The sequence below is a fragment of the Clytia hemisphaerica genome, unplaced genomic scaffold (assembly GCF_902728285.1).
Source record: "Clytia hemisphaerica strain Z4C2 unplaced genomic scaffold, Clytia hemisphaerica genome assembly, whole genome shotgun sequence".
NCBI classification, from domain to species: Eukaryota; Metazoa; Cnidaria; class Hydrozoa; order Leptothecata; family Clytiidae; genus Clytia; species Clytia hemisphaerica.
Genome location: NW_027103979.1, coordinates 914967 through 936703, shown reverse-complemented (window position 1 = coordinate 936703; position 21737 = coordinate 914967). Strand labels below are relative to the sequence as shown.

Sequence of the window (21737 nt, the reverse complement as noted above, 5' to 3'; positions counted from 1 at the left end):
TTAGATTATCTCCTTAGTACAAAATAAGGCACGATTGAGAATAGCAACGAAAAAGGACTTGTTGAAGTTCCGATCATAAAAAGGCTTTAAAATTGAAAACTGCGGGATATTAGGGAACTCTTTCTGCCCTTGAGTTTTTTCAAAAAAAAGAATTGAAAGTAGTGTGAAACTAGCAGTCACGTATTAGATTTTAAAAGACTTTTCTAAAAACGTTAACCTGAGAAATAATTCAGAATTTTGACAACTAACTTTTTAGGTGAATTTTCTAGAACGAAAATGACTATTTCAAACATTAACCAACGAATCATACGATACCATCAGCAAGTGGAACCGGAATGTGACCGAGATCTCGGCGAAAAGGTGCCGCTTTCTTTTTCACATTTATTACACGGGCATTTATCATCATTGTTAGGGTCATGGTTAATTCTTAGATAACGGCATTTTCGAATATCAGCCAAAGGGTCTTTCTTGTCTTTAGTAATTCCCAGAAATTTTAATTCTTTCTCAATCAAGTCTTGTTCAACCTTTGATATTACTCTAGAAGCACGGCGCACAAGTTGCCCGTCTATTGGTCTATTCAAACGCACGTCTCTAACTGGGGCATCATGGTTAAAATTCGAAGGGGAGACGCTACTACGCCGTTCAGGTACTGGCCTAACGGAGCCAGTTTTCAAAGTGTTTTGGTTCACTAAATATCCACCAGTTTCGATTTTCGGTAAATTCGTCTTTTTAGTCATCACTGAAAATCGACGCGATGGTCTACTGTTGTCAGTTTTTTCATTCATTCCCATATAGGTATCTACGCTCATTCGTCGATTCGTTAGGGGCGGTTTCAGGGCTCCTACCTTTGATTGATGGGCGGTTAGCATTTTAGGATCCGGTGGTGGGTCGACGCCACTTAACCGGCGCCGACGTTGCAACAGAGCGTTCGATTGTGGTGTAATGTTTTGGAAATCGATTTTGTCTTCCGGTTCGCTTTCATTGTCACTGCTGTCATTTGATTGGCTGCCACCGTACTCGCTATCAAATCCCATCACTGAGTTCTCACTACGACTAGACGCATTTGAGCGTTGATCTTGTAATTGAGCTGATAACACTCGCAATCCCTGAAAGCCTTCAGGGTTCAAAGACGCTCGCCTGTGTGAGCGATCTAATCGATCCATACGTATGGGGGATAGGAAATCGGCATTGATTGACGTTCGACGATCTCGCATGTCTTTCTTCCAAAACGAAGGAACATCGCAAGAAGCTAAAGGCTGGTCTTTACGACTAGAAGTATCTTCGTCACTGTCAAATACGTCATCGGTGCTCTCTTCACGTTGTGGATTCTGATTGGTTGTTTTTAAATCGCCGATAATGACTGGTATATTCTCGATGTTTTTAATCATTACTGCACCGTTGATGACCTCATCTTTGCTTTGTTTTCGTATAGCACCATCACCATCTTTGCTGGCTTGTTGATCGTTGATGCTGGGCTCCCAACTACTTTGTTGTAGATCGTGGTATGCAGCAATGAAATGAGACGAACATTCCGATGAGATCATGTTCTGAAAAAAAAAAGAAAAAGAAAAATGAAAGACCCGAAATTCATTTTCTATAGTCAATGATCATTAAGCAAGTACACCCGGGCTACCTCTGAGCCGGTAATTTATGCAGTCTTTAATTCTGTGATAAACATATTTTGAGTGATTTTCCAATTTAGATCTCCTCCTCAACCCGTCAAACAGCAAAACACTACAGTGACCTTCTTTAGGCCCTGAACACAAGATTTAAAGCTCTCTCTTCCTCGACACTGAGAGGCTAAAATTGTCCAAAATTTATGTCCTTTGAGACTAACCTTCCATAATGGCACACTTTTCTTGTTCCGAGAAAAATACCGTATTCTTTTCATCTTTTAGCGCAATTCGAAAAAAACTTTTCACGTTCGTACTGGGTAAGTTGTCACAGATATTATGAATCAAAACTCAACAAGGAAGAAAAATATTGTGAAAAATATTTCTTATGTGTACACGTTTTTTTAGAAGAACATCCAAAAATGTTGAAGCTTTTGGATGTTATTAACTTTTTAGGTTTCGAGCCTTAAAATGTTCTTAACATGTTCTTATTTTAGCCAATTTTTGACCATTTTTACCCATTTTCCTAAGAAATCGAGTGTTTCGAGTCCACAAAGCCTTAAAATGTTCTTAACTTGTTCTTAACATTTTGGCCGTCGAAGCGTTATGTTCTTATAAAAAAGAAACGTGTAATTCGCGTTAATTATTCTATTTGTGCACTTTAATGAAACAAGTTTTGTGCAACGGGGTAATTAGAAGTCCCGTGCCCCATTAATAAGATAAAGCAGTATATTGGACAAGCTATTATCTCTTATAAAACGTAAACAGTTTCTTTTGTGTTTCAGATTTCCTTTACGGCATAGGGCTACTTTGTTACCATAGCAACCAATATACTGTGAATATAATTGTGGGCCCGGGGTCCCATTTGGCTTACAAGCACGCACGCAAACAGAAACATGAAATTTGAGTTACAAATAAAGCTATAAAAAGAGATCCTTGCGTCATAATATACAAGTCCCCCACGATTCAGTGCCACCGTTTTTTATACGTATTTGAAGCAAGATGACGTCAAGTCAAGTGAAAGAAAATAACGCCAAAATATATTGTTTTTAAAATGTTTTGAAAAAGCTGTCGCCGCCAGAGTATTATCCATAGAGCATAACCCCCCTTCCTCTAGAATTTCGAGTTTGCAGCATTCGAAATCTATGTTCGAAAATTCAACGTTTCAACTGGAAAAATTACAACACTGTTTCTACGAATCGAATCCCTCTGTATTTCTTGCAAATCAAACTTCCGTTTTGAGTTCGCATTTATACAGATTTATGATGAGAGGCAGCTTCATTGCGACCTTCAATTTTCTCAGTAAAAATGGCAAAAGAATATATATTTTTTTTCAGCCAAAACTTTGAAATACAGTACTGGTTTTTCAACGCCAGAATCATCAAATTAAAAGTCTTTAGTATGAAATGAGAGCATCCAGCTAGCTACGGTGCGCAAGGTTGTTGCAGTCGGGTCATACCAACGATTCCTAAGATGGTGGAGGGTACTCTTAGGTGCCAAATAAACGGGCCCCCCCGCTTGTTAATTTTTCGAAAATTTTCCAACCCCCCCCGGACCTTATAAGGACCCCCACGTTTATTAATTCTTAAGAATATTTTCAGCTGTCAAAGAGAAGGCCCCTTATTTTGCTCTTAATAGCCTGATTTTAGCCTATATTTACCTTATTTTTGGGGTTTCAGAAGTACAATTTCCAACCCCCCCCGGCAATTAGGTACCCCCCGTTTATTAAAATTTCGAAAATTTTCCAACCCCCCCGTTTATTTGGCACCTAAGAGTAAGTGGAGAAATCCTACCTTCGGGTAGATAGCTAGAGAAAAGAGAGCCTTTGGGTCGACCTCGACTGCGGTCGCAAACCTACTTAACATATCTATCTCGCTTCAAAATTAAATATGTTTCTTCCTTACCACAAACGCAACTTTAGGTTGCATAACTACATTGTTACAATCAACCGTTTCTTCGATTATACTTGCTGGCTTTTTCCATGTTTTCGCGAAATTTGGCTTACTCGAAATAAGTGTTCTCATCCTCATTTTAACACCAAAAAAGAATTATTCGTACTTTACTAAGCTGTATTGAAAATAAAACTGATATGTAGGTTTGATTATGAATAAGCTTATAAGAGTAATGTGCCCCATGCAATTAATTATGGATTTGACCTCATGTGATTTCGCAGTTTATTGCGAAGACAGATAGACTTACAGAAATGATTTCCCGGGGAAAAATTAGTGCTTATCGTGTTATTCTCGTTGATTCGGGTTTTTAGGACAAAAACATTTTCATTCGAATTACACGTTCTTTTTAGAACAAGAACATAAGGCTTCGACGGCCAAAATATTAAGAACATTTAGTTAAAAACATTTTACAAAAATACTCACAAAATGGTGAATATATGAACATGTTAAGTAAATTTTTAGGCTTATTAAAGCTCAAAAAGTTTAGAACAACCGAAGGTTTCAAAGATTCAAGATGTTCTTATAAAAAAACGTGTAGAGAAAGATCGAATTGCGGAGAGTCTTTCTAGTAAACTTATCATTTTGAGGGGCCAACGTTTAAAGAATCGTAATACAAATTTTTAAAGTCTGGCGGCTCTTTTAAAGATGAACTTAGGTAAATATTTAGGAAGGAATAAATTCATGAATTTCTTTTACAAAACACTCTAGTCAAGACCTTGCCTAAGTGCATAATAAGGTGAAAATCTGAAAATAACTAAAGAAAAATACATAACCGAACTTAACACTTTTCTAGCGGAAAAGAGCAGGACTTCGGGTAGTTGAAAAATAAGCTTCAGAAAGTTAGGCAGTTTCGTGAGTTAAACACAAGATTTTCCGTAGAAACAAACCCTTTCCAATCTCATGCCGGTTATCTCGAAAAATCCCGAAAAGTAGCGGAAAGATTCCGAAAGTGACAAGAATCTTAGTGCGAAAATGGGAATCTTATACAAAACAACGGCAAAGATTGAGCTACGTAGCCATACTACCGGTAACACAATTAATGGAGATTTAAATGTAACTGTTATGTGGCGCCTTGTAGATTGTGTCTATGTGTAGGAGTTTTTATTTGTTATGAAAAGGTGGGCAGATTCGAAGCAAGAAAAATCACAGCAATAACCTTAACTACAGTTAGGTCGGAAGTGAATGAAGTAATTCCGAATAATCCACAGTTCTGTATTGAAAAATCGAGGCCGGCTAATGTGCTTGTTTACCGTCATCCTCAGTTGATCAGGATCGAGACAACACAGAAGCTTAACCGTGTCCGCCGCAGAAAAAAAACACAGGTACACAATCTCGCTAATATCAACAGGGCAGAAAATATTCGTTTCATACCGTGTAAAGACAATTTATGATTACTTAAACAGTGCTTAAAGACAGGCTTTCATTTTAGATTTAAAACTGATGAAATTTAACGAGGTCCTTCAAATTCGGCTGAATCTTAAGACGGTGGAAATGCCCAGTTTTAAACGGGCGAAAATGAAGAGTAACTGAAATTCGGCCAGAGATAGGAATAACCGTCAGATTGTATTGTGCTTGAATGATCGACAGATTTCCGACGAAATCTCTACCCACCTAAACGGGAACAAAAGAAAAATATTAATTACCTTTCATTAGTTAGTTGTTAGGTAGTTATGGTAGGGTTATTCTTCCAGTATTGTCTTTGACGAAACCACCAATACTCGATTTACGATGTTGTCGAGAAATGCGGACTGGAAAATCGGTAAACTACTGAAAAACACTCAATCTTCTTCCATTGTAGAATATCTCAGGCTGGTATTTTTACTTTCCGAGATTCCTGATGAGTTCTTTTATCATGCTCTTCCGATTATCCAAGAAATGAATAACTACCGTACCAAGAAATATTCGCCCGTCAGCGTTACAAAAAACAAATTAAGTCTTTACATAACAAATAATATTTATGAGAAAAAAAGGTTACAATTACTAAGTGGTGTCGATTCAGATTACCCGTTTGTCAGAAGCATGGGACCGAGTTCGATTACAACCCTCGTGGTTTGACATCACTCTGTCTTGGATTTTATCTAAAGAAATTTCTCTGTAAGAATTTCAGCAAAGAGGATTACATAACGCTGAAAGTAATGTGCATTTTTCTTCAATCAGATTCATAGGGACTGACCGTAATCAGGCAATTTGATTGGTTCATTAAAGAGCCACCCGGGGTACTAGGGCAAGATGGGTTACGGGGATGCTCCGCTGGTCAGGGTACCTTTTTTTAACCTCCACGAGTCCCAGGTAGGGTCGCAAAAACACGAAAATAGAAAAATCAGTCCCTCGTAGGGTGCCTATTATTTTGGAAGATTTGGGGAAAAAGTAGAAAATTTGAGAAAATTTTGGAATTTAAGTCCCATTTAGGGTCACTTTTTTCGCAAATTTCGAGTCCCACGTAGGGTCCATTTTTCGAACTTCAGCGGAGCACCCCCGTCGGTCGACAAGGGTAGTACCCCCGGGAGCAACCCAGCCGTTTTCGTGAATGGGCTCTTCCAGAAAAAATCCGTTCATGGTGGTGGAGGATGAATTGTCTAGGGGTATTGAAAAAATACCAAAAAAATGCAATGTCCAGGGGGTAAATTCAATGTCCAGGGGTAATTTTTTGTGTCTACGGGGTTGATTTGATGTTTGTCCAGGGGTATAACCCATGTCCATGGGGTTAAAAATCAAAATGTCCAGGGGTAGTTCATGAAAAAAATAATATTATATCCTCCACCCCCCATGAACGCATTTTTTCTGGAAGAGCCCAGCGTGAATGGGCTTGTGAATGCGGGAAAATCTTTAAAAAAATGCGTGAATTCGTGGTTTTGGAATAAAAATTTCGTGATTGCGTGAATAGAAGGGGGCCTCATAAAAAGACAGTTAGGCGCAGGAACAAAAAGAAAGTTTAGAAGCGAGTGGAGAACTGTAGCCTTTATAGGTATTTTTTGAAAATCTTTGGAAGAGAAAAGTTCAAGACAAAAACCAAAATGGAGGTTTGAAACGGGTTTTCAACCCGGTGATTGAAGGAAGGAAACGAATATCTTCTGTGAAATGTAATGGGAGATATTTGCGACTTATCACAGAGTTCAAGTGATAACCACTACCATTTTAAAGTGAAAAACAATTTCTTATGACGATTCGTTTTAAGAACGTCCATTAGACGTTCGGTTATGATTAAGTTGACACGTAAATTGATTTCTCACAAGTTACTACGATATTTAAAAAGTCGTCAGATTTTTGTATTAAAACTTTAGGTCCAAAAAATTTTGGCTGACCTTTCTTTGCAACCATCAGCTCAACCCAGGGGGAGGCGATAATTTGATCTTGAGAAACAGAATCCGAATGCTTCGTAGGGAAAATCAATATGTATTAATCATTCAGTACGACATTTCAAGCATACCATGGCATAGGCGGTTTTAGACCATTATAAATTTATCAGGGGAAGAGATTTGTGTAATTTTAGTTTCCTTATCTTTTTTGTCCTTCAACGATCGTGCGCTATTGTAGTTGTTTTAGTGGGTATTGTGCCATAAAACAATTCTTACCTCGACCTTTTTTTCAAGAGTCTCCTGGATTGCCCACCCATTGACCCCAGCGTACAGAAAAACTTTTTTACCCGTTTTTACAAGACGGATTTTTTTTGTTGAAAAAATTATCAATTATTTTTATATTTTTCCCAAGACATTTCAATCTGATTTGGATTTGTGGATCAAAAATGGTTCTCGAATTAAAGCATCTGGCATCGTTGGAATGCTCGTTACCGAAGCCTTACAAAACACGATGAGAGAAGTAGTTCCGAGTGTTATGGTCTGTTGACAGAGGGTCGGAGATTTGACCTGTGTAATTGAATTTAAGACGTGATCAAGGGTTAGTTAAGGGTATGTTGAAAATACAGTCAACTCTCTCTAATTCGAACCTCTATAATTCGAATCTTTCTGTAATTCGAACTAAAATGTTGGTCCCTTGAAAAGTGGTTTAAATTACTCTCTGTAATTCGAGTTTTAAAAGTTTTATCCCAATGAAGATCAAATTAGAGAAAGTCAACTGTAGTCTGTCGAATGTATTTTCATCAAAACCATAATTCATGGGAAAGGAAAAAAAAATATGTCAATTTTCAGGTGAAAACATCTTCAAGAGGGTCATATGTAGGTAGGAGAAAACATTTGGGTTGACCAGCCCTAAAAAGATTTTGAAGAAAATTACGTTGCTAACACTTTCTCTTGTTACAAAAACCTCTGACAATCAAACACTCCCTCTAAACATTCTTTATAAGAAGAGCAAAGCATATAAGAACCAGAAGGCCTTCCAGGCCGAAAAATAAGAAGATTGAATAGGAAAACACTAAAGATGTTGGCTCTAGAAGGGATTTAGTACGTCGAATAATGCTGAAAAAGCCGGAAAAAGAACATTCCAAGAATATTTTAAGGCTTCAAACTCAAAAGATTAAGAACACCATTCTTTGCTTCTTGTATCTATGCTAAGGGTTACCTTATATGAAATTTAACAGTTTTATTTGTCAGCATCTTCTAATCTCATAATATATACACATTACTTAAGTCTTCCGACTACTCGAAAAAATGATGTAACAGCTTTGAACCTCATTTTCACATATTGAAAGTACTACTGACTCCAGAATCCGAAATTTTTTGTTCATTTCCAGGAAGAAAGCTTATTTCAGGCACTTTCATTACTAATTCATGCGCGCGATGTCGTACAAAATACTTTCCTTTAAAGTTTGAAAAAATAAATTGCGGTCAATTGCGGATATTCTTCGTGTGAAAATCCGAAAAGTAGAATTTTTAAATTTTTTAGTGGTATCACTCTTTTGAGAGGGGATGTCATTCATAAAACTGAAGATTATAAAAAAGTTGGTAAAATTTAATTTCATGTAGCAAGGTATAATTATTTTTTGCGAAATTAATTGATTTCAAAATAAATACAAATACAGACAACCGAAAATGTAAACAAAAGATTATTTTCAATTCATGAATCCAATCAAAGCAGTACTGCATGCAGTGCACGATAAGAAACAATGTTGAATATTTAAAAGACGCTCTTTAGGAATTAGTAAATAGAAAACAATAAAGAAAATAAAAGCAAACATGGTTAATACCGAATGTGAGAAAAGATAAAACAAACAAAACGCCAGTTCAATGCTGTTAAACAGTTTATTCGAATGTTCGAAAAATAATTATGGCGGGAAAAATAAAATTTATTCGAAGAGATAGCTGCGTTGCAGTAAAAAATAGAGAGTTCGATATACAGAAAGTGTGTTTTTTTATGCCGAAAGAACGTTCGGTTTGCCATTAAATCATAATTACTCAAGCAATAGAAACAGCAGAGAACTGAATAGGGTTGTTTGTCGTTCAACAGAATAGCAAACGACTTTCGTAATTTTCCCAATACTGAAAGTAAAGCAGAAAACAAACGCATGCGCATTGCGCACATAAACAACTGAAGGCCGCGCCTGAATCAAACTATTGAAACGAAATTTTTTTTTACGAAACACCAAACTAGCGTTGTTTCGCCTGGTTTTTTAAACAGTGGAAACAGTGAAAATTAAAAATACACTTTTGGTTGAAGAAGTAATTATTTTTTACTGGATAAGAGGTGTCGGCCTGACACAAAAAAAATTGTACTTAAAAAAGAATCCTTATTTTTTGTACCGGAGCTCTTGGAGCATCTCAACACACAAGGTTAGTAAAACCTGGCAGTTAATTGTTATTTTTATGGGAATGATATATGGAGTTTTGGATCTTGAGATTTTGAGTTTAGTTATGAGTTTATAATGTTTTGTTATGGTTTAAAGATCTCTCGTGATGGAGAGAGTTTGTGTTTCTGTTTTAAAGGGAATTGTTCATGTGGTCAAAAGATCAAATGATCATTGTATGCTATCTTGCAAATGCCTACTGCAGCTTCATTTCAGGAAACACTACTTTGCATTTGAAATCTTCACATTTTATTAACATTCATCAATGTATTAGAATTATATTCCTGTCACATACAGATTGATCTCAAGTTCCAATAATGTAGAAACGCCGGTTGTTTCGTCCCCAATTAGTGGATTATTTTAATACAAAGGAACAAGCCTCTTCAGTTTATACATACCATACTAACGATTCAATTCAAGCGCAGAAAAGTTTGCAGGAGAATAACAAAGTACTTTAAGGGCAGAAAGTTTCGCAGGACCGAAAAGTCGCGAAATTTCGCGGATTTAAGTTTCGCGATTTTTACTTTTTTAAGAAAATTTACGGAAGAAACTTTCGCGGTTTTTTGTTAATGTTCAATTTTAGTAACAATAACTTTCGCGAGTGGCTAGGGAAAGTGAAAATTATTTCAAATCTCATTTTTTTCTTCGATCGAAAGAGTGATATGCTAATAAATGAAAAATTAACTATTTGCACTTCTTCTTCCCATTCCGAATCCTAGTCACTGCGATAATATTGATAATATCGACTCTCTTCGGCTTTTAAAACTTTCGCGATTTTTAGGAAAATTTCATTTTTCGCGAAATTTAATTTCTTACCTGGCAAAAACTTTCGCGAAAAAATGCCAAAAACGCGAAGGTTTCTGCCCGCGAAAGTTTCTGCCCTTAAAGTAGAACAAAAAAGTTTAAATTTTAAACATTATGATTTCCAACATCACCACCACAAAAGAAAAATTTCTTTAATATAATGATTTTATAGAACTTAAACAAGCACTAACCTTAATCCACAAGTTTGTTCGTTCCTTAATTACGAGGAGGGTAGATTACCCTTTCACCTTGAATTTTGTTCATGACTTATCTTCCAAAATAATGTGCCTTGTGACTGAAAAACTTGATCGAATTGATACTATGTTCATTTTTGGCTGATCCAACCAATATTTCACACCTACATGAGAAAAACAATTTAAAGGATTAAAAATTAGCAAATGCCCATACTAGTATTTTAAGTCTCCAATTTTATTGAAAAGTCCACACAAAATTCGACACTGATGCTGTGTTACAATATTACTAGTTAAAAATTCGGACCCGCTCTTTTTCTAAAAGAACTTTTTCCGCTTAAAGATTGTTTTTAAATAAGAGTGATATAGTTTGCTTACTAAATCAATTTTAATTCACAAGCTTTTTCACATTGCATTGACACGTATGTGGAGCAAGATTGGTCAGAAAGAGGAAAAGAAAAACATTTTTTCGCTTATATCCGCATAACATAACAATAGCGAGACATGATATGATATCCTGATATGAAATATGTGTCTGATATGAAACGGGAACGCTTTAACTGTTCCCATTTTTGGGCCAATATTCAAGGCTTTATATCCTATTTTACTACTTTGACACTTGATTGGTCTGAAATTCAGTCAATCAAGGCTCAACATTATTCTTAAATTTGTCTCATTTTTCGGCATTTTTGAGTCTCATTGTTCTAGAAAAATATGTCAATGGAGTTATAGCACTCACTTTGGTATAGTCGACATCATAAATAAAGCCTTGGTTGAACTTAACACAGCCTGTAATGTTTAAAATTGGCTGAGCAGCTACATTTACTTTGTAAGTACCTGAATTTTAACGAATTTTAATTCTTATCAAATGTACACGTTTTATTTTTTATTAGAACATCTAAAATTTGGCTGAGCCTGGATGTGCTTATTATCTTTAGCAGTTTTCAGCCTAAAATGTTCTTAAATGCGTTCTTATTTTTTCAGACTACTCTAAATCGACAATATCAAGCAAAATAAAGAGCACTTAAAATTGGTAAAATTTGAACAATATTTGACTCTCGATTTTCGAAAATCCATCCCTAATTTTCGTTTAAACTGCTTGAAAAGAGGAAAAAATTGCAGTTTCTTATCATTTTTTTCAAAACTGAGCCTGGGCATGTTCTTACGATGTTCTTAATTTTTTGACAAATTTCAGCCTCAATGTTCTTATAAACTGGGTTCTAATAAAAAATAAAACGTGTAACAAGATAATTCCTGGGAAACACGGCCTCTAAATAAAACTAAATTATCTTTGTTCATAAATCTCACCACAAACTTCCTCGTAACGAGGAGGAAAAAATCAAATTTTCATTTTCTCACAACTTTTGATACGAAGATGATGATGCAAAGATGCCAAACGTTAAAAAATAAAATGAATAAAATGTCTCATAATATAAAAGATACAATTCTTCCTCTTGTGGAGTGTGGTAGCAAAATCTTTTGAACTTTTGAACTTGAAATTTTGACTTTCTGGAAAGATAATCTAAAGCCGTACCACTTTTCGAAAAACCTTCTAAGGGAAAATAATTAAGAGTTACTTTTCACTAATAAGGCCTCCTATAAACTTTTTGGTGAACTTAAAGGTTTTCTTTTTACATAAGTGTTTCCGTTTCATATCAGACAAATATTTCATATCAGGACAGTGTCTCTCAATTGTTATATTGTGCTGATATAAACAAAAAAAAATAATTTTCTTTTCCTCTTTCTGACCAATCTTGCTCCACATCCGTATCAATGCAATGTGAAAAAGTTTGTGAATTAAAATTGATGAGTAAGCAAACGATATCACTCTTATTTAAAAACACAACCTTTAAGTGCCGCGTGTGCCATGTTTCTATTTTTACTAAGTTCTATAAAATCTAAAAGAATGAACTCTGCAACATTTACTAGAATTTTGATTAAATGATCTACCCTAATGGTTAAATGGATAAAGATTTTTACGATTAGATGTAAAATATCAACCTTTCAAATTTTTGGAAATACAATCGCAAGGACCTTTATTTCGCATGATAATGAGCTTTAGTTTGCCATTAATCTAAATTTTCCGTAATTTATGTCTTAGAGGAATTAAAATTTTCATAAAAAAATTAATTCCGAATTTTCTCTCAGATTTTAGATTCTAGACCGGTTAAGTTAATGTAATGGTGAAAATTATTAAAGTCCATATCTTCGACACGAAACATTCAAAATTCCTTAGGCGAGGAGGCGAGACAAATTTGTTCAGTTGTTTTACGGGCCAAAATTTTGAGAATTTCATGTTCAATTTTTCATATTGAGCTTTTTGTGTCTTTTTATTTTCCATTTCGCATTATTGTCAAGATTTAGTAGTTTTTGCTGCCTTTCTTGGAGACTTCATGGGTGAAATTCTACTTTTATTTTTATTTTTCGCCGACCGACCGACCGACCCTCTTTTTTGGGTAGCTTGGCCCGTAAAACAACAAATTCAATTGGTCTCGCCTTACAGCAATTCCAGTTTTGAGGAAATTTAGATTTTTATGTTGGCTAAAAAGCAAAAAAAGATCAACCCTATCCATACTAGGCTTTTTTAGGGGCGGTTTAAAACTAGGGGGGGGCTTTTCCTGTACCACCCTTAATCTTTGATCTATTTGGATGAAATTTAGCACACGTGATCCTTGTCATATAAGATAACTTTTGACAAATTTTTTTTTTTTGATGACGTCACTCATCATGCAAAACCCGAAATATTAATGATATTTATATAATTAACTCCGGTTTGAACGATATATTTGACATAAAAAATAAATTTGTATAAGAAATGTGTCATTTTTTATGAAACATCACTGTCCGAGATGACATCATACTCAAGGTCTGAAAAATTTTAGGGGTGAAAAATAATTTTACTTTGAAGCTAAATAAAAATTGGGAATTTACAGAAAATTTCATGTCCAAAGCTCTATTATTTCAGGAGTTATTAACATTAGTTTCACCACCGAACAGAATAGGGTTAAGATAGCTGTGAGTGGAATAATTTGACATTATTTTCAAAATTACGAAATGAAGGATAAACCAGGTTAAACACGAAAGGTTTAACTTCAATGGGCCATTCCATTTTATGACCATATATTGGGGTGGACGAACATGTCCAGGGGATAATGCGAGAAGAATTTCCAGGGGGTCTAAAGAAGTGTTTTTTTACATTTTTCCAGGGAGGTAAAAAGTTATATTCTTGAATTTCCAGGGGGTGAACGACTGATTTTAGTTCGTTCACCCTCACTTTAAGACATGAAGGGGATTTTTCCAAGGGTTCTTTTGCAAATCAAATCTTGCCTTTTTCCAGGGGGTATCTACACTTTTCCAAGAAATTTGTTTTCACTTGAAAAGGTTCGTCTAAGCTCCCTGTAATGAAATCTTATGGAACAGCCCAACCTTTGCTCATGAAATCACAGTACAAACAGAAATCAATAGCATACTGTAAAAGGCAAGAACAATGCACGACGAGTGCAGCCCTTGGAAATCGAAGACGATCCTTTTTGATTCGTAAATATAATTATTTACAATTTGATAATTTAGGACTTTCGCCGTATTAAATTGGAGGGAAATTGTCAAAGAGGTGAAAAAGGTGCCCTCGCTAATATTTAGGTAAATTTGAAATTTTGTACAGTTTTGCACTTCTTCCTATAATTGAACATTTCTTTCAAAACCAATTGGTGTAAATAGCAAGAAGTTTTTAGAAATGACCTTATCTACACGAGGAGAGTGATAAAAATGCTTTCTAAAAAAATTTGAGCTTTCGTGAAATTAACACCATCAGACTTTTGGCCTTTACACGAAACTTTAAAAATTCTAATCTAGGGCTGTTCGCTAAAGTTAATGCTCGCGAAAACGGAAAAAGAAATGATTTATGGCACTTTTTTATCTTGTTAAAGTCTCATAAGCCAAAAAACAAAAGAAATATCTGGTACTAAGTATTTTACCAAGAGGCAAAGAAGCAACTTTTTGAGGCAGAAAATATTGGGTGCGCCTTTAGCGCATTTTTATGAAAAAATCCAAAAGTCTTATTTTAATTTTTCTGTTACTGTTTCATGGGTACTTCAAGAAGATATAAATTTAGATCTTTGCTTTCAAGGCTCGAAAAACCAGTAGATTTTGGCTGTTCCAAGTTCCCGCCAAATATAAATTTTTTGAAATTCAATAGAAGTTTTTTGGCCCAAAATATCCTTTATCCGCCTAATTAAATTCCCTCCAAATATAAATTTTTCTGTCATCCGCCAAATTATAAATTCCCGCCAAAATTTCTTTTCAGGCTTAAATGTTCTTAAAATTTTCCCAGGTTATTCACTTTATTGACTTACTAGAGGCTTAAAATCAGTATCCTATTAGCCATTTCTGAAATATGAAAATTGGATCACTACAAATTTGTTTTATAGGTTTTAGTCAAAATTGAGCTATTTTATACGATTTCTTGAAGTTAAAACTATTATTGCGGCAACCATACAGTAAAGAATTTAGTCAAAAAGTACACTATGTTCACAAAATTTCATTTCTTAAAATCGGATCGCTGAATTGAACCATAAAACGAGAACTTCTCGGAGTTGGACAGTCTGTGCAACTAACTCGATCGGGAAGATTCTTCCGAAATGGGAAGAACCTTCCCGAACGGGAAATTAACTTAACACCCAAACGGGTAATGAATGGTTAAGAGTTAAAAAAAACAGACTTCCAGATCAGGAAGAAGCGGGAAAATAAGGAAAACTCGATGGGTTGGAACTTCCCGTTTGGGAAGTATACGCAGTTTTTTCACAATTTAACAAGATTTCTACGGTGAAGTTTATTTTTCTTTCGGTGAAAAACCTTAAAATTTGATGCTTTTTCACCTCCAAAAAGTTTCGACTTTCGCCGGTCATCGTACAGTCAATTTTCAACTTCCCAAAGAGGAAGAATCTTCCCAAATGGGCAGAAAAAAATAGAGTAAGTTCTTCCCGTTCGGGAAGGTTCTTCCCATTTCGGAAGAATTTTCCCGATCGAGTTAGTGGCACAGACTGTTAAACCTTGAAATTTTCACGAGTACTAACATCACTAATATGACCTGTTAGTTATTGTCCGATTTTTTTAGACAGTGGCTCTTAGACCCGATTTTCAACACACCCATTCAAGTAAAAAAAGTTTTCCTTAGGGCTGGACTTAAAAAAATGTTGATTTGCCGTCACCCAAACCTAGATTTTGGAGGTGGGTCGGTCGGTTCCCCCTCCCTCCAGAATTCAGCAACTAATGAAACTTTTCGCTAGAATTTTCCATTATTGATAGATAGTAAACATCTTAAACAGTCAAAAATTTCAGTTTGATTACTTGCATGGTTGGTATTTTACAGAACGGTACTATTTTAATCGAAATGATAACTTTACGCATAGCCGCTGCAATCCGATTACGATTAAATTTTGTAGCCTTTTCCAAATAAATTATGAGATATGGAAACCTAGGGCTGATCTAAGTAAAAAGGGCAATTTGAGGCCGGTATGTAAAATACATGATACCAACAAGTGGCAAAATTTGACCATGCATTCCAAAAATATATATGAGTATGAGTAAGAAAATGAAAATAAATGTCTGTGGCCACTTGAAACATTTTTCATCAAAATGAAACATGAACAAATTACAATATAATTTAAAAACACCCGGTAGTATACCATAAAAATCTCCTAAATGTTTTAGTATCATGGGGTACATATCTTATCGGAGTAAAAATGTCGGGGAGAGAGACGAAAGTTTTGAGACGATTACAGAATTTTGTTCATTTTTAATCACATGACAACTTTGTTCGCTGACTTTTTTTTTCATACAAGACTAAAAATTTTTACCTGAAAATTTAAACCTAAAATTCAAGTCCATTTTGTGTACGCCTTTATTAACCGAACATAACTTTTTAAACGTCCAATTATATTTGAGATTTATTTTCGGGCTAGTGAAGCTATTTGACAATTTAGTCGATTGAATTGACTTAATTGTAAATTTGGTCTGGGAAAAGCAAAAAGTAATAAATTTGAAATTTTGGTCGAGGAAATCAGTGTCAAATTATCGCCAAGAGGTGGTATCCAGAAGATAATTATTTAGGAATTGGTACCTAATTCTTTTCAGAATTAAAAATCTAAAAAAATTAAAATTTCCTCCTTTCAAATAAATTTAAAAGTCCAGCCATTTTCCAATCCGGTCAAATGTCTAAAATGTTTGCTCAATTCAATAAGTAGTACCATTAGAAAGTCTTTGTGTAAAAAATTAATTTTATGTCGCAAAATTGTGCACCTTTGGAGCCCTGAAGGGGAGGGGGCTACTTTAATTAATTTCAGATTTAGTTCGTTTCTTATAAAGTGTGTTCGGAAAAAAACGTCCCTTTCCATCATAATGCACCTCTTATTGTTTTCAAGGGTTACTAGGGCTGAAAAAAGTTTTTACCAAAAAGGTAAGTAAATTTTTGTTGAGGTGTACACTTTTTTATAAGAACAAGTAAAATTTTTCTGAAGCTCGGTTATTCTTATTTTTTTAGCCTCAAATTGTTCTCATCATGTTCCTATTATAGGGTGTAATTGTAATTGATTACCCTATTTTTACTACTTTAACCCCCAAATTGCTTGAAATTGAGAAAATGCAGATAAAAAAGGTGTTGCTGTTCTTATTGTTTTGGCACTTTGAGCCCCAAATTGTTCTTATACAGTTCTTATTGATAGAGAGAATGATTGAGGTTTTTATAGCTTTATACCAATTTTTCACCATTTTAACGCTTAGATTGCTTGATCAATTCCAGGTTCAGTTTTGTGCGTAAATTGTTTAAACAATGTTATGTGAATGAGGTATTTTTTTTTAAATTGTATATACGTTTGTTTTTGTTTCATTTGTTTGTTTAAACTTTTCTTTTTGATGACAGACTTTGAAGGAATAAGTCAATGGTGACATATCTTCTCGTTCTTTTATTCTTGTGCTCGAACATTTTGCCTTGTTTGTTTATTTGTTTGTTTGTTAATTTGTTTTTTGACAACCTGATTTTCGAAAGTTGCAGTATTATAAACAGCAGGTGCTATTTCGCAATAAAGTTTATTCACGAGAATTATAACAAAACTTTTTGATAATTAGTATTATTAATTGGTTGTTTATCAAAATAGAAAGGAAGTGTTAAAAGATAATAAGATTGACTTGAAAGAAATAGCGTTTTTTGAGCGGTAGAAAGCCGCACAACTATTAATTTCAAATTAAGTAAATGACGCTTTTAGAAATGAATTAATTATTCATGGTATTCGGGATGATCTAAATCGCTTGTTAGCACACTTTCTGTATGATAATTGAATATACTATAGACACTCAGTTTGAATCAACAAAGAGTTTCACAATAAACAAGTTTGCTAAATTGATTTTGTGAAAACAGCTGTTTTGAATAGATAGATGCGACCTCAAAGTTTTGTAGTTGTGATTTCGAAAAAAATTATAACTGCTTGTCGAGTAGCAGTCAATATAAAAATTTACAAGCCTCAAGTAAGGCCGGCTTGGTACAAAAAACTTAATCATTATTTTAATGTTTTCATCATAATACAGGGAGATGAGGTTACTACCTTCGATCGTTATAGTCACACTGGGGATAATCCTGATAGCTGATTATACGGTAATTAAATTTTTATTGTTGTTTAATTAATTTTTGTTTTGTTTTGTTCGTTTGTGTTTTATGTTTACTTGTTTTGAAAACACTTTTTTCTGGTTAACCAACCTTGATGTTCCTATTAAATGGCAATTAATTTCTTTAGCAATAAAATAAAACTGAATTTTTTTTTTTTTGAAAAGTTAAGAAAAAATATACATATTTTCTCGATAATCTTTTTCCAAATCCTACGATCATATTCTAATAAGATTCCTAAAGGAACATAATATCGTTTTTTTAGCTAAGAAGGATTTAAATACATTTTAAAGAGGTGTTCCCGAGAACAGAACACAAAACAAGTGTTTGCTCAAAACAAATAGGTGGATACAATGAATAAACTACACGCACTTATAACTAAATCACTCATGCATGATTTATATCATGCTGAATTTTAAACTGAAAATTTCAAGCAGAAATTTTGAAAAAAAATCTTCTCTCAAGGGGGAAATTTTACACCAAAAAAAGTTAAGGCTAAATTTGAACAAAATTGGTGGTTTTAGCCTTAATTGAATTTTTTGTAAATGGCCAATTTTTGAAGAATGGAACAGGATGACTTAAAGTCGCATCACTGGTTGATCGATTGTTAAGAAAGAAGAGTTATTCAAGTCTTTTACTGTTGACAGTAGAAGGATAATAAAATATCGCCATCGAGAGAAAAAGATTTATAGTGACTTATTGTTTTTTGGCTATTTTGATAAATGTTCCAAACAGAGGGCACAGCCTCTTAGGAGATGGGAACATATAAATCAATGTTTTTATGGATATTGCCAATAGCCTTTATTATTGTAACCTTGCCATATAATACGGTACGTAAGGTTGGTTTGCTAAATTAACGCCAATCATGTAGATTTGGAAGGATCTTTATCTTATACGATACTGCGAAGCATGTATTTGAAGTAGCAATTTCCTTTCATTGACGAGAGCTTTTCTTTAGAAAAATATTTATGTCCAAGTTAACACAAATTTGTTAATTAAAAGTTCATTTTGAATGAATTAGTTGAAAAGAATCATGTTTGATATCCGTTTCTGTTCTCCTATTTCAGCTGTCACTACCAGTTTCACCCGTCCCACCGCTATTGAACAAATTGTTAAAAGATCAGAATGTAACACTTGGTTTCATCCTCAAAGGTCTTCAAGGTCCACCTGGACATGATGGTAACCCAGGTATGGCTGGAAACCCTGGTTCACCTGGTATGCCTGGTGAGCCAGGTCTTCAAGGTGCACCTGGTATCCCAGGGGGTGCTGGATTCTTAGGACCTCCAGGTTCTCCTGGTTTACCTGGTATGGATGGTCTCCCTGGTCCTGGTGGTCTCCCTGGATCCCCTGGATGGCCAGGAGGTAGTGGTGAACCTGGTATTCCTGGTCCACCTGGTCCCCCTGGTAGAGATGGAAATGCTGGTGCAACACCTATCAGATATGTAAGTATATTTCACACTTCTTAAATCATCACATCATTATTGAATTTCCTTGATCACATTGAATGAAGTCTAACAATGTGTCTTGCCATATGATCAAATATTATTTGGTATAGATCTGTGCGCGTCTATAAAATAAAAAAATATTGTTCTAGACTTACATGGATCATCATAAGCAAATAATAACAAATTTCTTGATTTGTTTTTTTGCAGAACGGTACAGTCAAATGCGAAGAAGACACTGCATGGTTACGTTGCAACGAATATAAACATATTTCCATCATCTCAGCTTTCTGGGGTCGACGAAACTTCGGTTTATGTACAGAACACACAGGAAACTTGGTGGCCAACAAATACTGCCCAACAACTCCATTGTTTTTGACCAAAGTCAAGGATGCTTGTGAAGGAACGACCATGTGTGAGATCAGATGCACCAAATTCTTTTTCCACGATCAAACGTGTTTGGATGTATACAAATATCTAGAGGTGTATTATAAATGTATTGAAATTATCAATGGTCACGAGGTCGTGAATGAGGACAATCTATTGAACGCCAATTTCCTTGGATAAATAAATAGACTATGGGGGATGTTTGTTTACCACTTACATAAACTTCCAATTCGAAAATGTTCTTTTTATTTTCTTTAAAGGAGCATGGAGGGATATGGGGGTGGGCGATTCTCCCCTGAATTGTACAGTAACACACAGAAGTAAAAAGAAACTATTTTTGACACTTGTTAGATGAGTGGTTTTTATTTTGCGAAAATATTACTATTTTTAACAAAATGGGTTTATAATCGACTTGTATGAGATACAATTATATATTATTTTTGTAGACAATACCTTATTTTTATACACAACCGTCATCAAGTCCCACCATGAGACCTTTATATCCAAACAAGACTAGTTTTGGGGCTAAAGCCAAAGGAAGGATTCCCAAATTCGTTAACCAGAAAGGCTTTTGTATAGTAATACCATGAATTACAGTCATGGGTATAAAGGTCTGTTCCCACTATTCATATTGTATTATCAGCAATAAAATATTTGTAGTAAATGTAGTTATAGTTTTATCAAGCAAAATTATATATAGTACCTTAACAGCCCATTGAAGCCCATTTTTCATCGTGGACCAGGTCAATAATGTCACCTAATGTCCTGTTGTCCGCCACCTATAAATTACCAGGAAAATTTATTTTTCATTGTTATTTTTATATTATAATTTTTCCTCTTTTTGACGTCACTCTTCATCTAGAGAGAGTGTTTGGATAAGAAAATAAATTAAAAATCCATCATAAAAATCATGACAAAGTCTCCAAATAAATATCCCCTACAAAACCCTCCCAAAATCATCACCATCTTTTTTGTTCAAAAGCTTATAGATTAAAAAAAAACGTTTAAAGTTTACTGCATGAAAACATTTTTTTCTGTATAAAATCTATATAGTTTATAAGTTGAATTTTTGTCTTTTTGTTTTTACAATAGAAATAGAAAATTATGATTACAATATTAGTTTTGCTTCACTGGCCCTGATTGAGACTAAATCATTACTGAAGAATTGCCCGTTTCTGAAACTTATTTTCAAGCGTTTGACCAAAAAACACTTTATTCTGAAAAATAAGTTCATATAAAAAACAATCTCTTCCAGCTTGTGCCTCAAAAAGAAGTCCCCTTCTTTAAAGTGAATTTTCTCGAACTGTTAAAGAATCAACCCTTTTGCATTAGAATGAGAAAGGATAAACTTAAGAGCAATTGCACCTAAGAAAATCCCTGAATCATCGACCATCATCATCGACCGTCACCGAAACCCAAGTTAAGGCTTCTGATAAGGCTGCAAAGAGTTTCAAAGTGTATATACTATGTTATTTCTATTGCTTTCATGCTGGTTGATGATAGGAAAGTCATTTTTAGCTGTTTTTAGTGATATTTCCCATAAAAATTACCTCAAGGGGCCTCTGCCTTACGTGCCTCTGATTTACGTGGAAATTTTCTCGAAAACCAAGGTTTTCTAAAAATGAATTCTGCCTTTTCTAGTAAAGGTATGATTGTGATTTTTTGGCTAGCAGTTGTAGTTATAATGGTGGAAACAATGAGCCAGAAAATTATGGTATCGCAGATGTTCTCCCCACTTTTTTTTTAACCGGAACTTAAAATTTTGAAAAATATGACAAATTGCGTTTTGAATTTTTTTCAACTCTAAGGCAGAAGACTACTGTGTCACCATTGATAGAGGAAAATCCTTTATTTTAACATTTTTAGAAAGCAGGATAGTTGGGCTTTCCAGAATGGGCTTATTTTTTTGAATCGGTTTAGTAGATCAAAAGTTATGACGGAAAGCGTAAAACTGTCA

At 34.6% G+C, this 21737-nt stretch overlaps 2 protein-coding genes across 6 annotated transcripts; one reads left to right on the top strand and one right to left on the bottom strand.

Moving 5' to 3' along the window:
• Positions 1-218: 218 nt before the first annotated feature.
• Positions 219-10353, bottom strand: LOC136810949 (uncharacterized). 4 transcript variants are annotated; one of them, XM_067067540.1, is made up of 2 exons: positions 10298-10353; positions 219-1547 (listed from the first exon to the last, which is right to left on the bottom strand). In XM_067067540.1, exon 2 carries the CDS (start codon positions 1542-1544, stop codon positions 318-320), a length of 1227 nt encoding a protein of 408 aa, XP_066923641.1. In that variant the 5' UTR covers positions 1545-1547; positions 10298-10353; the 3' UTR covers positions 219-317. The 4 variants fall into 4 exon arrangements, with proteins under 4 accessions (XP_066923641.1, XP_066923640.1, XP_066923638.1 ...); XM_067067539.1 differs by lacking the exon at positions 10298-10353 and adding an exon at positions 5209-5272; XM_067067537.1 differs by lacking the exon at positions 10298-10353 and adding an exon at positions 3518-3686.
• Positions 9093-20691, top strand: LOC136810953 (uncharacterized). Of its 2 annotated transcripts, XM_067067546.1 has the most exons (4): positions 9093-9288; positions 17876-17942; positions 19019-19393; positions 19604-20691. In XM_067067546.1, exons 2-4 carry the CDS (start codon positions 17880-17882, stop codon positions 19958-19960), a joined length of 795 nt encoding a protein of 264 aa, XP_066923647.1. In that variant the 5' UTR covers positions 9093-9288; positions 17876-17879; the 3' UTR covers positions 19961-20691. The 2 variants fall into 2 exon arrangements, with proteins under 2 accessions (XP_066923647.1, XP_066923646.1); XM_067067545.1 differs by lacking the exons at positions 9093-9288; positions 17876-17942 and adding an exon at positions 18388-18781.
• The last annotated feature ends 1046 nt before the right edge of the window (positions 20692-21737 follow it).

Bases quoted from the DNA above. Each gene is read 5' to 3' on its own strand.
- LOC136810953 (XM_067067545.1), top strand. From the start codon at position 18,707: ATGGGAACATATAAATCAATGTTTTTATGGATATTGCCAATAGCCTTT. The intron at 18,782-19,018 runs GTACGTAAGGTT...CTCCTATTTCAG, and splicing joins TAACCTTGCCATATAATACG to CTGTCACTACCAGTTTCACC. The intron at 19,394-19,603 runs GTAAGTATATTT...GTTTTTTTGCAG, and splicing joins GTGCAACACCTATCAGATAT to AACGGTACAGTCAAATGCGA.
- LOC136810949 (XM_067067537.1), bottom strand. From the start codon at position 3,643: ATGAGGATGAGAACACTTATTTCGAGTAAGCCAAATTTCGCGAAAACA. The intron at 1,548-3,517 runs GTAAGGAAGAAA...TTTTTTTTTCAG, and splicing joins AACCTAAAGTTGCGTTTGTG to AACATGATCTCATCGGAATG.